This window comes from Corythoichthys intestinalis, chromosome 1 (assembly GCF_030265065.1).
Source record: "Corythoichthys intestinalis isolate RoL2023-P3 chromosome 1, ASM3026506v1, whole genome shotgun sequence".
Classification (NCBI taxonomy): domain Eukaryota; kingdom Metazoa; phylum Chordata; class Actinopteri; order Syngnathiformes; family Syngnathidae; genus Corythoichthys; species Corythoichthys intestinalis.
This window is the reverse complement of record NC_080395.1, coordinates 48293107-48309636: the sequence shown is the minus strand read 5'-3', so window position 1 is coordinate 48309636 and position 16530 is coordinate 48293107. Positions and strand designations below refer to the sequence as shown.

The following is a 16530-nucleotide window of genomic DNA, read 5'->3' as shown; positions in this document are numbered from 1 at the left end:
ATTACACTATCCATCCATATTGCATATTAATGTTATATTTTTTTATTTATCTATGTAAATCACAACACATTAAAAAAAAAAAAAAAAAAACTTTATTAATCCGCTCTGTAAATCCATACAGAACCAATGTCTAGATTAAATGATAAAAATAAACTAAAATCAGCTGTTTCGAGCATTATATTACCAATTTTTAAATGTCATTAACGTAGCCATGTCAATCAAAAACACGACTAGTTTTAATGTTGTTTACTTATGTGAAAACTGTCACACAATATACATTTTATGTAATTTTTTAAATTAATGTGAGCCATTGTACGAAACATTTCAAGATACATAACAGTATACCTGCCTTATGTAGTATTTCAATTCATTGGGCACGTGGCCCCTTTGCACTGAAGTCCATATAGTAGAGTTACTAAACTTCAGTGTCTTTTATGTTCACAATGTGTCTTGTTTGTGTTGTTAGGTCACATGGTTGTGTGCAAACATTTTTATTTTATAGTCCCAGACACTTCCTGGTAACTCAAACCTTGTTTGCACTTAACTTGGCGAAACCTCAATGTTCGTTGTTATCCAGTATATTTTGTTCCACTCTAGATTTATCATCATAAAGTTTTTAAAAATAGGTGACAGATATATGTAATATGGACACATTTCATATTGTGTTTGAATGATTAATTATGTGGAGCCATCAATAACGCTTTTTTTTTTTCTTTCAGAGAATGAAAGATGCTTATCCTATAAGCCAAACGGTAATCAACAAATGCATTACATTATTGTAATCTTCTCAGCCAACCTAAATCTATGTAGGTACATTACAGTGCAGTACTGTACAGTACTGTATTCTAAAAGTGCACCATCGAGTGGATGAAACGGACACTGCAGTCTAGTTTTTTACAATATTGTTCGAAGGTTTGCGATTGTTTTTAGTAAGCAAAGCACGATCATTTTATTGTTAATATCACTGTTACCATTTAAAAAAAAAAAAAAACATCTGTACTATTCCATCAATCATACAGATCTTGCAGCCCCCCACACACAGGCACTTCTACAAATAAATGACTCCACGTCTCCTTTGTAAAAGAAACATTTGTAAAACAAAAATTACAATACTTTTATTTCAAAACAAGGCAGTAATTTTGGTGTCTATGATTAATATGGGCAAAATAATAAACAAAATACTAGAAGAAAGTTGAATCAGACCTACAATACTGTCTTTCACATCGAAGTACAGCACTCTACGCTTCATCCAAACATGCTTCTTCCACAAGTAACTCCACAGTCAGTGTTAATCATGTGACGTGCTGACAGGAATAAATCCAAACATTAGCGTTGGTCTGACTTGCACAGTATTTTTGGTAGATTAAAAGTGACTTTAGTTAAGGGCTAGAAATACTGAAAGTACAAGGAGATGTATTGACTAATTCAGTCAGTTGACCGAAGGCAATTGCTTACTGCTATTTTGAGCATTATTTCGATATCCAGTTCAAGGTACATGTACTTGTAGTATATGAATGTTAACTAGTGCAGTTTTGTCTCATTAGTAACATGTCATTGCTCGACTAGTATGCCAAAGTTGCCCGAAAATTGTACAGAAATGCTATATGTTAGTGGGAAATAACGTTAAATATATATAAGAAAGTCGATCTACTGGGCAAAGCGCCTTTTAGCATAATGGACCTCCATCTGATGGGTTACCAAATAAGTGATCAAAGGACTTAACATAGGTGAACTAAAAAAGGCTGAAAATTTAACAAAAAATATACATCAGTTGCCATCAAAGTGAAAATTACATATAAATAGGCCTCAGTGGTGAATGAAAAAAAATGGGCATGAAGGTTTATGTTTGTCCAGTGAATATGTCAACAGTTGGCCAACATTGCACGAAGAGTAGTCAGTCCTCACAGGCGCAGTTATCCTTACATCAGGAGTGCACCACTACTGTTCCACTTCGCGGTGCAGCAGCAAGGCCCATTGTGTGTGTTCTCGCCAACACAAGGGAGGAGTGAAAGTAGAAGCCTTAAGTACGTGTTTTTAGGTGCTGGGTTACTGACAGATCACACAGGTGCGTACAGGCCTCTGTCTGTGTGTCTGGACCTGAACCGTGCATCTGGTGATGCCGTAGGTATGAAGCAGGAGGTGGCGAGCCTTCGCCTGAACGTCCTCCCAGTTGCTAGCACTCGAAGGTGCTGGAAGCACGAAGAGAAGAAGAAATTAAAGGTCTCACTTTGTAAAATCGGAAGTAAAATACAGTAGTAGTACCTCGACTAACGAAGGACCCAATTGAGGGGTTTCTCACAAGAGGAGACAAAATTTAAGCTACGAGTGCTAATTGCATTGCTTTAAAACGAAATTAAAAAATAAATATATGCATTGTGATTTTACCAGTAACTAACCATTAAGCCAACTTGCTTAACACTAACATCCAAAGTGAAACTCCATTCATAGGCTAACAAAACTAGCAACAATGTTACAGTAAATTAAAATTTTAAGCAATTCATATTTTGACATAACCCGTGAAGATGAAGCAGACAGCAATACTAACATCCATATATAGAGCAGATAGTAATACTCACGCGCATATATTCTTTATCCTCTGCCAAAAAAGACATACTATTGTAGCCTGGTTGAGAAAGTTTTCTTCTGTGTACCATCATTCAATCTAACTGTATATGCAAGAGGTTATTTTGTCAACCAGGTGATGTTGTGCACAACAGATAAGTACAAAATGCCCACTGAATTATTGTAATCTGCATGATTTACCATGTATATTTTTTAATTGCACGATATTGTATTATGTCATAGCTTCATGTTTTTATCAGTTCATGCAAAAAATAATTACAGCCATTTCTGTTTGTGTTTTGGGGTCACAGAACTGTATTCATGGCATTTCCAATCATTCCAAGAAGATTAGAGATACAAGTGTTTTGAATCCATTATTGTCATTACTTACGTCTATATAGATTATTTAGGTATCTGTACATAATTTGAGATTGTTCTTTATTTTAGTCATCCTAGTATATCGTGTATTTTTCACCAAGTTTGACGATGTAAAGCATTTTAATGAAGATTTCCTTCCTGATAGCGCTCACGCTGCCTATAAGTACCCGACTCATATGCACATTATTAATCTGTCTTGTTCGATTTTGTCTTGGTTTCGGATGGTTTCTGGCCATATTTGGGGAAAAGTCTAGGATTTTTAATTTTTTTTTACCTTATTTATTGTGCCTCTTTTCCAACAAAAAGTTTTGAAATTCAGTTCTGGTCAAACTATTAAAAAAACTTTTTTTTTTTTTTTTTAGCTTGTTTGCACAATGAAACTAACCGCTACCACAGCTATTATTCTCATTCCAGAACCATCTTTTTTCGTTATAAACCACTGTAGCACAGTCTTGGTACAGCCTGGAGAAGCCTTGCTTCTATTTCTTAAACTAAAAAGTTGATTTGACTTCACAGTCACCACACGATTTCTGTGTGTTTAATCAAAATCGTGCCATTCATTTGAAGTGCCATTCTTTTGAAAACTGAAAAAAATAATGAAAACTGCACCCTTATCCAAAAATTTAAAGCAGAAAGCAAAAGGACTAATGTCTCCAGTTGTTGAGTCTAGAATAAAACCAGTTTTACTTGAACTGCATAATTCAATGCAAGGAATGAATCATTTTTATGGGTTTCAACTGGCCATGAAAAAAAAAATATAAAAATTGATAAAAATGATCAATAATAGATGCATTTGAGGAAATGAAGTTGCAAAATATAAAATCTAAATTTACCCTGCACCCATGAGAAGTTCATGAACTCAAATGATTATATAGCTCAAAAATGCATGAATGTTTGCATGTTGTGCTGAAGCAACTTACTTAGCTGAAGGTGCACAAGTGCTGATGTCTTGTCAGCAGTCAGTGCCCAAACATTCAGCTCATCTACCGACTGCACGTCCTCCAGCTTCAGGAGATCCTCTTTGATTCGAACAGTGTCTAAGTGTCTGGGCACACCTGCATGAAAAAGGAAGAACATGAATACAGGAGTGACAAAAACACACAGTAGCACATTTGGAAAGAATCTAATACTTGCCTTCCAGCACAATAACCGTTGTGTCTCGTATGATGCGGACCGTGGTGAACAGAACCAGAACTGAGAAGATGTAGGTGCAGATAGGATCTGCCAGTTTATACTCTGGCTGAGGAGAGAGTGAGTACAGCCAGACATTTGGGTGAAATATTCAATGTGAGGAATGTACTCTCCTTTGTGAGAGACGGCACGTCTTGGCAAAGGGAAAATTTCTTCATTTTTTTCCCACTATAATGGTAAAGTACAAAAAAAGATAATATTCCAAGTACCTTAAAGCGGACGATATATGCAGCTATGAGGACCCCGACGCTCTGGAGCAGATCACCCAAAGCGTGGATGAAGGCGGCCCGAACAGCCAGACTGCCGTGCGGCCTCTGGTTCCTTCCAGACTCTGCGGACTGTGACTCTGCTGAAGCCACGGCGCCATGAGAATGACCATGGCCGTGAGAGTGAAGATGACCGCCTTGGTTTAGTAAGAAGCCCATTCTGAATAGGAAAAGCATGCATTATTATCATCAACAGTCTCACTCACACATTCTCAACCACCCACCCACAAAAACGCACACTCATACTCTTTGGACACGAGCCGACATATAGAGAGCCATATTCTCCCATTTGCATTTACAGTGTAAGCCATTTTAACCTAGCCTAGCTTGCGCACTATCAAGATTCTGAGATTTTCCAGTTTGCCTGTGATATTTGAAATCCAGACAGGCTCATTTGGAAAATGTGTCACACTTTTAACATGAAATCATCACCTCTGAAGTACAAGGTAAGTTAATCATCTAAGTGCCGCTGATGACAAACACCCACCGTTATAACTGGACGCATAAAGTCCATTAATAAAAGAGGGGGTGTACCTGCTGTTCTTTACGTCACAGAACATCACTTAAAGCAATTTCACAATAGCTGACAAAAAAAAGAAAAGGGAGAATGACAACACCACAGTGAGACTCACATGAGGTTGACAGCCACGCCCACCGCTGCTGTGATGATCATGATATCCCCATCAATGTTGAAGTCTTGGTTTACCGTCCTCTGAACAGCCTCGAACAGTAGTATCGCTGTCAAGATGTAGATAAGCGCCACACTGAGGACTGCTGATATCACCTCTGCAACAGAAACAGTCAAGTATGAAAGAAGCGTAAGCTCTAAATCACAGATGTAGTAGAAACAAAATTCCAAAACACTTCATTTAGATCCGTGCGTAATTCTAGGCCAAATCTTGCAGATTCGTCACTGCTTCACTGTGTTTAACTGTTTGCAAAGTTTGGAATAAAAACGTCAAACATAGTGGCTTGTCTGCTATTTCCGATCATCTGCAAGAAATTGTGATCATTGTTTTGAAATGACAGAAGTAAAACGTTCACAGCTTGACTCAAACTTGGAACATATACAGTACATTCATTATTTCCCCTATGCCAGAAGGGCTTAATCACTACTAAGGTCTGGCATTAGTCTGAAATGTGGATAACAACACACTTATGCGCTTGGGTGCCGATGACACTTTTTTTCTACAAACAAGGTAGTGTGTATGTAGATTTTTTTTTTTTACTTTATAGTAGATGTGGTAGAATATTTGGTTTTAAAAAGCCTTGCTATGTGTGCACAAGACCTGGAATGGATCAATAGTCATACACTTCTGACACAAAAAGACATGGAAAAGCTTATGCATGCATTCATTTTCAGTAGATTGGACTATTGCAACGGTATATTTACAGGTCTTTATAAAAAATCAGTCAGGAAGCTGCAGCTAGTACAGAATACTGCAGTTAGAGTCCTTATAAATACAAGGAAACTGGACCACATTACACCGGTTTTGAAATGGTTACACTGGCTTCCAGTGAGTCAAAAGATATATAGAATACTACTGCTTGTCTACAAAACACTTAATGGCCTTGGACCAAAATACATGCTTGATTTGTTGGATCCCTATGACGCATCTAGACCACTAAGGTCGTCTGGAACCTGTGTCCTGTATGTTCCAAGAACAAGAACCAAGCAGGGTGAGGTAGCATTTAGTTATTATGCTCCTCACCTCTGGAACAAGTTAAAAGGTCTGAAGTGTGCTCAAACTCTTAGCTCCTTTAAATCAGGGCTAAAAACTCTTATGTTTATCACAGCATATCCATAAATGTCTACAAATGTCAAATTTCTATTTACTTTTTATTCATTTTATGTACTGTAGAATTTTCTGTTTCAATCGTCTTTGTTTAAACTTTCTTTTGATTTAATGTAATTTTATGAATCTATCTCTGCTCGTGGATCTTCATGTGATGTAAAGCACTTTGAATTGCCTTATGTTGAATTGTGCTATACAAATAAATCTAACTTGCCTTGCCTTACTTGTTTTTGCTTTTTTGGAAAAGCAAAAAAAAAAAAAAAAAAATCTTGAGAAGGTTCAAATCCCCAAATAATCAAGAATATAAACATCAGGGACGGAAGGGAATCGAAAGCGACGTGTCGCTATCGGCTATAGACAGTCACAATTTTTTAAACTTGATTTTTGTATTGTATTTCAACTACTGGTAGTCATTTCAAAGAATCTGTACTGAAAATCTACGCACATAGAGCATAGGTCAACTTTTTAATTAATATGACGTAAATATTACACAACACAAAAGAGGTTGATTCTAATTGGTTGTTGTCACGCACATTTCCACCACAATTCCTTCCAATTATCGAGTAATGTTAGAGGATTATTCCAAGTCATAGCTGTCTTCAGATAAGTTCGATCATTTTGTTAATTTTCATTTTGTTCTCCAAGCAGAGATGGAGCAGGAAAACACTGATCAACTCTTTACAGTTGTCACACACATTTCTGTTACTTTTGATTTAGCAAATATGCTCTTAGCTGATCAGTGAAATTCAACTCAAATTTTCACTATCAATGGGGAGTGACTTCTAGGAATTGCAGTGTGGATGATGGTAATGAGTTTGGAGTGGCATTAAAGAAGTCTTTGACAACGTTGGCGTGACTTCTAAAATGACTACTGATGAGAACACAACATTTGAGTATAACAACAAAGCTGTCTAAATGATCAATCAAGTTCTTCAATTAAGTTCTCTTTTTAATACCGGTAATGGGTAGAGGAATGCAAATCGCTGTATGACTGCACTGTAAATTTATATTGCAGGTACAAAACCAACTTGACGTGCATTTTCTGAGGAAACATAGCACAGTACTTCTGTTTGGGAGTAACTACAATAATTGTTTGGCAGTTTTACGGCATTTCTCGGCTTAGAATAATCAAAAATCCTTTTCGGGTTTTAAATGAAGATCCTTACCGAGACGATGGAATCCAAAAGTGAACCTCTTGGTAGGTGGTTTAGTGGAGAGCCACAGAGCCAGCAGAGAAAATAGGATACCGACCACATCGGCTAACATGTGCACAGCATCGGTCATGATGGCTAAACTGTTCGACACATAGCCACCTGAGAATAAGCATACATTGATATCCTTGTTATTCAAGCATCACAAACGTGACATAACGTTAAGCACAAATTTTCATGTGATTTGAAACAACAACACCTCCATGAATATTTGTGTAGTCATCTCAGAGGCCATTGGATGATATGAACAACCAACAAACTCTCTGTGCCTGAAGTATACAGATAGCACCCGAGTTACAACGTACCCGACTTACGTGATTTCGACTTTTTGCTGAATAAAGTCAGCAAACCACACGGACGTCTGACATCGTCATTTCGGAGCTTAGCTAGCTTTCTAGCTACGACTTGGCTCCAACGTCTTGTCGAGGACACTGCAATGACGTATAATACATGTTTTGGATATTTTTTTTTTTAAATCTAGAGGGTGTTTAGAGGTATTTAAAGGGTTAATTCCGATTTACGCGGAAATCCGGGTTACATCGCCATCGCAGGAACGGAGCTCCTTTGTAAACCCGGGACTACCTGCATTTGTTTTTTTCATGGGGGGTAAACACTGATTTCACGATGATAACGATTCTATGAACCACAATATGTTTGGCAATATTACAAAGTCTTCGATTGATTTAATACAAAAATTAACATACACTCCACACTATAAGTTACTTTTCTGCTAAGGCAAAAATACAAAGCCATTTGGATGTTTTTGACCATTTTGTTGCTGAAACATATTAGACTTTTGAATGAAAACCTTTACAACAGCATATCTAAAAGATAATGATGCTGTCAATTACAGGAGCCTTGATAATGCAATGTTCGGTAGGCTGTAATTACCCAAACTTTGGCCCTGCTTACCTATAATTTCAGCCATCATGAAGAGAAAATAGAGCACAGCTGCAATGACCAGCCTCTTCATCACCTTCCTCTGCTTCAGGGTCTCCCTCTTCTTGGTGCAGCTGTCACAGGGGTCCATGTTGAAGCCCGGACTGCTCAGGCTGGAGGAAGTGTCCAGTAGCGAGTCGTCATCTTCGTCACGCCCCGTAATCACAAGCGTGTTGACCGCTACCCCATTGGACTGAGCCCCAGCGGAGTAGTCCGACATCTCACCAGAGACCACCACCTTTATATGGAAGGCCATTTTAATATCTAATTGAAATCTCTGAAAATCATTTTTGAGTTCAATTAATTGTATGTTTTTTTTCCTTCTAAAAAAAATAAAAATCAGTGCACTAGTAAAACAACAAAAAACAAATATTAGTCATGTTTGTCCCAATATTGTGTGTGGCGTTATCGGTGATACAATGAAAAATGCGGGTGCACCTTCATTTTGTGCTGGTGTACCTTAAGAAAAAGTTAGGGACACCAGTGCAACCCATGCATAAAGTAAGTGGATATATTGGCCTTGCCAATATATATCGCAATGTTAATTTTTTCCAATACTGTATCGTTCAGGCCTCATTTATATATTGCGGAAAACACAGACAAAGCTGAAAAAGCAGCTTCTGCTCTTGCACCTCTCTTTAAAAGGAACTGCTCTATTTTAAGCCAAAATAACTGTTGTGTTTGATAGAACAATATGTCTATATGCTGCCATAGCAGATTCATGGTGCATTAAACCCCTGAAGTATTTTTAATTTGTCTGTTTTACCCTGGCAATCCCTGTTTACAGACATTGCGCAACCGCTTTTGTTTCAACCCAGCCATAAAAAGAATTATACTTATTATTTGAAATGTCTGTCATTTGTAGCTTAGAATCTTTAATTGATGTCTAATATTTAGTAAAAAAAAAAAAAAAAAAAAACACTTTAAAAAATTATTCACTCGCACATTTTAAACTTAAACAAATTACATCACAATGAAAAAAAATGGTGTCTGTAAATAAGTCACGGATGTATACCTCATAACTATTGCTTCATTGTATTTTTTTGTTACTGTTCATTATATTGCTTTTTGTTACTGTCGCATTTTCCCTGATATGTTAGATGATAAATAATCGATCCAAACCAAGAAAAATTGAAAAATAACATTTAAAAAGGTAAATATATGAAAAAAGAAAATCTCGACCACTCCTTGATGTCTGCGATTTCTGCATCGCGATATTACCATGTTTTCACCCATAAAATCCGGCTGTGGCCATTTACAGCTGTGTCTTGACACTCGGTGGTACATACTACATGGAGTTTTTGTATCAAACAAAGTGAGTACGCAATAATATCTTGTTAAAATTATGGCGGCTATAATTATGCCCTTACCTCCATTTAGGGTTTCGCTGTGTAATCTTTTTGTTTTGTTTTGTTTTGTTCTTTTTAAATGCCCTCCTGTTCAAAATTTTGCTTCCCCCAGAAAACTGAGATTTTAAGCTTTCCAATGATGTATCACACATTCATATCGGACAACTTTGAAATTTGGCCTAATTGGGGGTCTCAGAGCGGAACTTAAAGTCACCTGAGTGTTTTCCGCCATATGTATATATATATATATATATATACACACACACATATATATATTTTTTAACTTTTTAAGGGCTAAAAAGTAACAAAACAATCCAGAAATGTGGGTTCAAATGCAGTTACGTACAAGGTACTACATAGTCTTACAAGAAAGTCAAAGCTGTACTACTACCTATGTTCTCTACGTTTCTGTTACTACATTTGTGACAAACCGACTTATTTACAGGTACATGCAGACTCAATGTTCAGAGAAGACCATTGCCCTCTAGTGCAATATTTACTGTAATAGACAGATTGTTTTGTACCCATTGAAAAAGAAAAAACAAAAAAAATATAATGAATGTGTTATTACAGCGATGTAACACAAGTACAGTAATGAGTGCTAGCGGCAAATTTTTGAATCCATGTGACTTGGGAAGATTTTATGACTTCCTTAACTGAAGCAATGACTTGACTCAACTTCCTTGAAATGTCACGCGGACTCGACTCAACACACTTGACTTTCGACTCAATACATTGGTACTTGCTTCAAAATAGAAGTTTGAGACTTGAAACAGACTCCCACCTCTGCTTACCAGTGAGGAGACAATACTAGTATGTCGACTTATATATCATCTGTGATAATGAATAAATGCAGCTTTTTAATACCTTCAGCTTGTTGAATTTGGGCGCTTCATCCTCCACCAGCTCATCGGAGAAGTCAAAGGGCGCTGTGTCGCTGCTCATGTCTAAGTCCTCTTGCTCTCTCCTGAAGGCGGAGCGCACCTTCCTCAGCAAGCTGGACATCTTCAAAAGCAACACAGGTTGACTCTGCATATAGGAAACTTTCCTCACTTTCCTCCAGGTGAATCATTCACATGGCGTAGCTGCTACTAGCGTGCAAGTTTACACCCTTTGCACCTGGAAAAGATGAAAACAATAACTACTCATCAGCACGCACATTGTCAGTGCATTTTTGTTTTATCTATAACCCTCAGAACTTGGATTGAAGCACGTTTCTTCCCCTAGTCATCTTGTACAGATAGGAAAGTTCCAAGACAAAAAAAAATGCAATTGAAGAGGCCCATCTAGTATGAAGAGAGTGGTCCTTGCAGTGGTGTCAAACTGGTGGGCCACGGCCTTAGAACAGTTGTCACAGTTTTGTTTTAGGCAGCCCTTTAAATTTTCGCCTTATTAGTCTTAGTCATATTTTAGTAATTTCAAAATGCGTTCGCCTTCGTTTAATTTTAGTTGAAGAAATCTCAGACAAATTTCGTCTAGTTTTAATCGACGACTACTCAAAACGTTTTTGTCTGTAGATTAAAAACTTTTTATCCAAAAATAAATAAGTCTTTCCAACTATTTCGAATTAACATTGACAGACGAGCACATATTGTAGTGTCTACAAGGAAAACGGCAACTTTGTGTAGATAATACACACTCAGCAGAAAAACCTAACATAATTTTCAATTAATCATATCTACGTGGATGCCAGGAACTATGTATAAAAAGTTGTACATTATTATTATATATAAAACCTATACGTTGCTTTACACTTGTATGTATCCTAAGATAGTATTGTTTGTTACATGGATTTATGTGCAAACGTACAGGTAAAACAAGTTGCTGAAGTTATAGTGAAAAGGGGTGTAGTGGTACATGTCTCTGTCCATAATAAACAAATGCTATCTGCCTTTGTTTGCATTGTGTAATGAGTCTGTTGAGATTATTAGGTTTTCCAAGTGGATGCAGGCCAGTGCTTCACAATTATTTTCTTTTCCCCATCCCCCTCCCCAACCAGGAATAAGTAAGCGCCCCCCCCCCCACCCCGACTCTGCCACCACTGTAAATAGTATCATTTGTCTGTAAAATTAGTAGAAGTACACCGCGCATAACATTGTGTCCTCGTTAAAATTAAAGAAAAAAGTAACATACTGGTAGATCAATTTACTATAAAGTATACCTTTTAAAGCTGTGAAAAATATATTATCTGGCGATATATCGCGATTCTTTATGTCCCAATACCAAGTATCGATACTGCAGATACTTCTAATCTGCTGCGCCAATACAGCGCCGGCCACAAACCAACAAACTAGAGATGTCCCGATCCGATCACTCTCCGTCCTGCTGCTTTTCTTGGTCCGCAGTGCTTGTTAAAGTTAACGATGAGTGACAGCTGTTGAAGCTTTGATGTTGCCAGAGAAGCCTGGGAGCGCTACAGTGCCTTGCAAAAGTATTCGGCCCCCTTGAATCTTGCAACCTTTCGCCACATTTCAGGCTTCAAACATAAAGATATGAAATTTAATTTTTTTGTCAAGAATCAACAACAAGTGGGACACAATCGTGAAGTGGAACAACATTTATTGGATAATTTAAACTTTTTTAACAAATAAAAAACTGAAAAGTGGGGCGTGCAATATTATTCAGCCCCTTTACTTTCAGTGCAGCGAACTCACTCCAGAAGTTCAGTGAGGATCTCTGAATGATCCAATGTTGTCCTAAATGACCGATGATGATAAATAGAATCCACCTGTGTGTAATCAAGTCTCCGTATAAATGCACCTGCTCTGTGATAGTCTCAGGGTTCTGTTTAAAGTGCAGAGAGCATTATGAAAACCAAGGAACACAACAGGCAGGTCCGAGATACTGTTGTGGAGAAGTTTAAAGCCGGATTTGGATACAAAAAGATTTCCCAAGCTTTAAACATCTCAAGGAGCACTGTGCAAGCCATCATATTGAAATGGAAGGAGCATCAGACCACTGCAAATCTACCAAGACCCGGCCGTCCTTCCAAACTTTCTTCTCAAACAAGGAGAAAACTGATCAGAGATGCAGCCAAGAGGCCCATGATCACTCTGGATGAACTGCAGAGATCTACAGCTGAGATGGGGGAGCCTGTCCATAGGACAACAATCAGTCGTACAATGCACAAATCTGGCCTTTATGGAAGAGTGGCAAGAAGAAAGCCATTTCTCAAAGATATCCATAAAAAGTCTCCTTTAAGGTTTGCCACAAGCCACCTGGGAGACACACCAAACATGTGGAAGAAGGTGCTCTGGTCAGATGAAACCAAAATTGAACTTTTTGGCCGCAATGCAAAACGATATGTTTGGCGTAAAAGCAACACAGCTCATCACCCTGAACACACCATCCCCACTGTCAAACATGGTGGTGGCAGCATCATGGTTTGGGCCTGCTTTTCTTCAGCAGGGACAGGAAAGATGGTTAAAATTGACGGGAAGATGGATGCAGCCAAATACAGGAACAATCTGGAAGAAAACCTGTTGGTATCTGCACAAGACCTGAGACTGGGACGGAGATTTATCTTCCAAAAGGACAATGATCCAAAACATAAAGCCAAATCTACAATGGAATGGTTCAAAAATAAACGTATCCAGGTGTTAGAATGGCCAAGTCAAAGTCCAGACCTGAATCCAATCGAGAATCTGTGGAAAGAGCTGAAGACTGCTGTTCACAAACACTCTCCATCCAATCTCACTGAGTTCGAGCTGTTTTGCAAGGAAGAATGGGCAAGAATGTCAGTCTCTCGATGTGCAAAACTGATAGAAACATACCCCAAGCGACTTGCAGCTGTAATTGAAGCAAAAGGTGGCGCTACAAAGTATTAACGCAAGGGGGCCGAATAATATTGCACGCCCCACTTTTCAGTTTTTTATTTGTTAAAAAAGTTTAAATTATCCAATAAATTTTGTTCCACTTCACGATTGTGTCCCACTTGTTGTTGATTCTTGACAAATAATTAAAATTTTATATCTTTATGTTTGAAGCCTGAAATGTGGCGAAAGGTTGCAAGGTTCAAGGGGGCCGAATACTTTTGCAAGGCACTGTATACCTGAACGCTACCGCCATGTGTCAATAATTGTTGAGCTTCTTAAACACTAGCGGTAGTGTGAGTGGCAACTCATCGTGTGTGTGTGTGTGCGTGTAAGTATTCTCAGCAGCGTGAGTGGATTTAAGTGGACTGACTCAATGAAGCATTTATTGAGACAAGTATTTTTCTACGTCATTCTTGTTTACAAAATAAATCAGTGAGACAGTAACATGTTTTTCATGTCTTTTTTTTTTTTTAACTTTTTTTTTCTGTATCGGATTGGGACTGAAAAAAATGTGAACTGTTTTAAATAGTTTTTGTTCTACTTTGGACGGGAAGTTAATCCATTTTTCTATGCAAAAAAGAAATGTCAAATGGCATCTAGTTTAAACGGAGATACAGGCCTCTGCGGTTTTATACATTTTGAAAGGCAATATGTTGCCATAGTTGATAATACGTAGGTATTGGGATACGGATCGGATCGTGACAAAAGTGGATCGCTCCAGCCCTAATAACTTTATATTAACATTGTTTTTGTTTGTAACAGAAAAGACTTTAAGTGCATCAATCTGCCTGAATTAAAAAAAAAAAAAAAAGTAACATCCAAACTTTAAACATACACTCAAGGTACATTTTTGACCATTTGCTACTGAAAAATAAAATTTTACGAAACAAAAATAACAAATTCAAATTCATTAATTCAATTAAACATTATCTCGGAGCACAATGTGCCAAACCATGTGACCGAAAAAAAAGAAATTATTGAAACATAACAATGTCATTGGACAGAGGGTCTTTTATTTATGTAGAACTTGTATCACCCAGTCTAAGTGAGCTCATGTCTGCAGGCAGTATCAGCTGCTTTGCTATGGTGTGTTTTTTTTTTTTTTTTGTCACTGAGCAATTTGTATGCCATGTGATATTTTGCTAACAGTTGGTTTACTAATGTAACACTCACAAGGTGGGACGATTGTTGGCAATATTCGGCACAATTTCGCTGAGGGGTTTAATGTCTTTATGTGACGTCTTAATTGATTTGGCTTCATGCTGTCAGTAAGCCTAAACGATATATCGTTTAAACTAGTGTTGCACCGGTACCATTTTTTGGCCCCGATACCGATACCTGGCTGTGCAGTATCGGCTGATACCGATACCATACCGATACCACCCCGTTTATATATATATAACCTACATAATTGGATGTGAAATCATTGTTATCAAGGCTTTGTCAGGCTGTTGCTTACCTTTGCAAAATAGGAAAAAGACAAGTACAAAGTATAATACTAGCCCAACAGTAAGAAATTAAAAATAAGTTCATAATAATAAACTCTGAATGAACTGAGTAAACTTTTTTTAAACCTCTCAAAGGCCAAACAGTGCAACTTTCATGAAATTATTGTCACATTCTGCTGCTGGTTAGATTGTGTTTTGTTGCTGGGCTGTTAGTGGGGGCGTTCCTGACATCGCACCTGTATCCAATGCGGGCTCATCAACGCAGCATTTAAGCACGGGTGAGCTCAGAGAAGGCTGCCGAGATATTTGCTTTGCTGATCGCCATTTGACATCTCGCACTATAGTCTCGTTACATTTACTTGTTACGCCCCTGCATTGGGTTTTTTCTGTTAGTGTGCTGCACTCGTTTGTAACCTCTACCCTGTGCAGGTATTTGAGTGTTTTTATTTTGGCTTTTTGGCTCGCTGCCTATCGTCTTAGTTTACCTTCGAGTTTGTAGTATTGAGCTCCGTCGACCTGCTGTCACGGACTCCTTTTGTTATTTCTACTATCCCGCGATCGCGTGTTATTTTTTGTTTGCAATCATTAAACCCTTGTACTTATCCCCCGCTTGTTGTCCGCTTCGAGGTCCAACCTTGTTTCCGCATTTGCGGACGCTAACAATTATAAGTAATAATAATTGACCACAGCATCCCGTCTCTCTATTAGCCTCATTTTTTCGGGAGGGGGGGGTGCCCTTATTTCTATTTCTGAAAGGTGGCAACCCTACTTTGGAAACAGTTCCCAAATTACTGCAGCATTTCTTTCAGTAAAAGACAATAAAAGTAAAGTAGACATAGTGAACTGACCAGAGATTGTTGCACCTGTCCAGCGCCCTTCCTCTGGATAGCATTCCTGCTCTTGCAGGCTCAAACTCGTTGTGTTCGTTCACGTTTCGTCTTCAAATGTTTTATCAGGTTCGAGGTATCGAAACTGGCCGATTTAACTCCATATCTCGAAACTTTCAGGGCGCAAATCTTGTACGCAGCCATTGATTTTAATTGACGGGATTTCTATTTTGAAATATTTCCTGACCGCCGCCATGTCGCCATGTCGGCCATGTCGCCATGTCATTGGTCAGAAGTGGCTATTGGCCCGTTCTCATTGGTCTGGAGCAGGCCAATAGCGATAGCTGTTTGGTGTTCACGTGTCATCACATAACACAGAGACAAAGTGTAGTGAGCGCCAGGAAAAAAAAAAAAAAGGCAGCGGTCAAATGTTATAATAATGGACCGGTAAATGGTATCGGCACAGTCTTTGTTGGTACTCGCCGATACCGATACCACCATTTTGGGCCGGATCGGCGCACCCTGCCGATACTAGTATCGGTGCATCTTTAGTTTAAACATCGCCATGGCGATGTGCGCATGCGCGATAGTCCCATTGTAAGGACGAGCGATAGTTTTTTAAATTTATTTTTCCCAATCCACAAACCTTTGTTCTGCTTCACTCACTCGCGCAGCCTCTCTCACCCCCTTTCCTAGCTCTCAGTCACTGCAGCTCTTGCTTATTAAAGTTAACGATGGCTTTGATCTG

The 16530-nt window shown here is 38.3% G+C and overlaps 1 protein-coding gene across 2 annotated transcripts in view; it reads right to left on the bottom strand.

Moving 5' to 3' along the window:
* Window positions 1-660: 660 nt before the first annotated feature.
* slc30a4 (solute carrier family 30 member 4) overlaps window positions 661-16530 on the bottom strand; it is an 18491-nt gene continuing 2621 nt past the window's right edge. Inside the window, exons 2-9 of one of the 2 annotated variants that reach the window (XM_057832395.1) lie at window positions 10560-10697; window positions 8317-8581; window positions 7360-7506; window positions 5030-5183; window positions 4341-4557; window positions 4075-4180; window positions 3861-3995; window positions 661-2189 (exon numbers count right to left, since the gene is read on the bottom strand). In XM_057832395.1, the coding sequence (XP_057688378.1) occupies window positions 2047-2189; window positions 3861-3995; window positions 4075-4180; window positions 4341-4557; window positions 5030-5183; window positions 7360-7506; window positions 8317-8581; window positions 10560-10697 (1305 nt within the window). In that variant the 3' untranslated portion in view covers window positions 661-2046. Of the gene's footprint in view, window positions 2190-3860; window positions 3996-4074; window positions 4181-4340; window positions 4558-5029; window positions 5184-7359; window positions 7507-8316; window positions 8582-10559; window positions 10812-16530 lie in introns of both variants that reach the window. The other variant, XM_057832388.1, reaches the window with a different exon arrangement.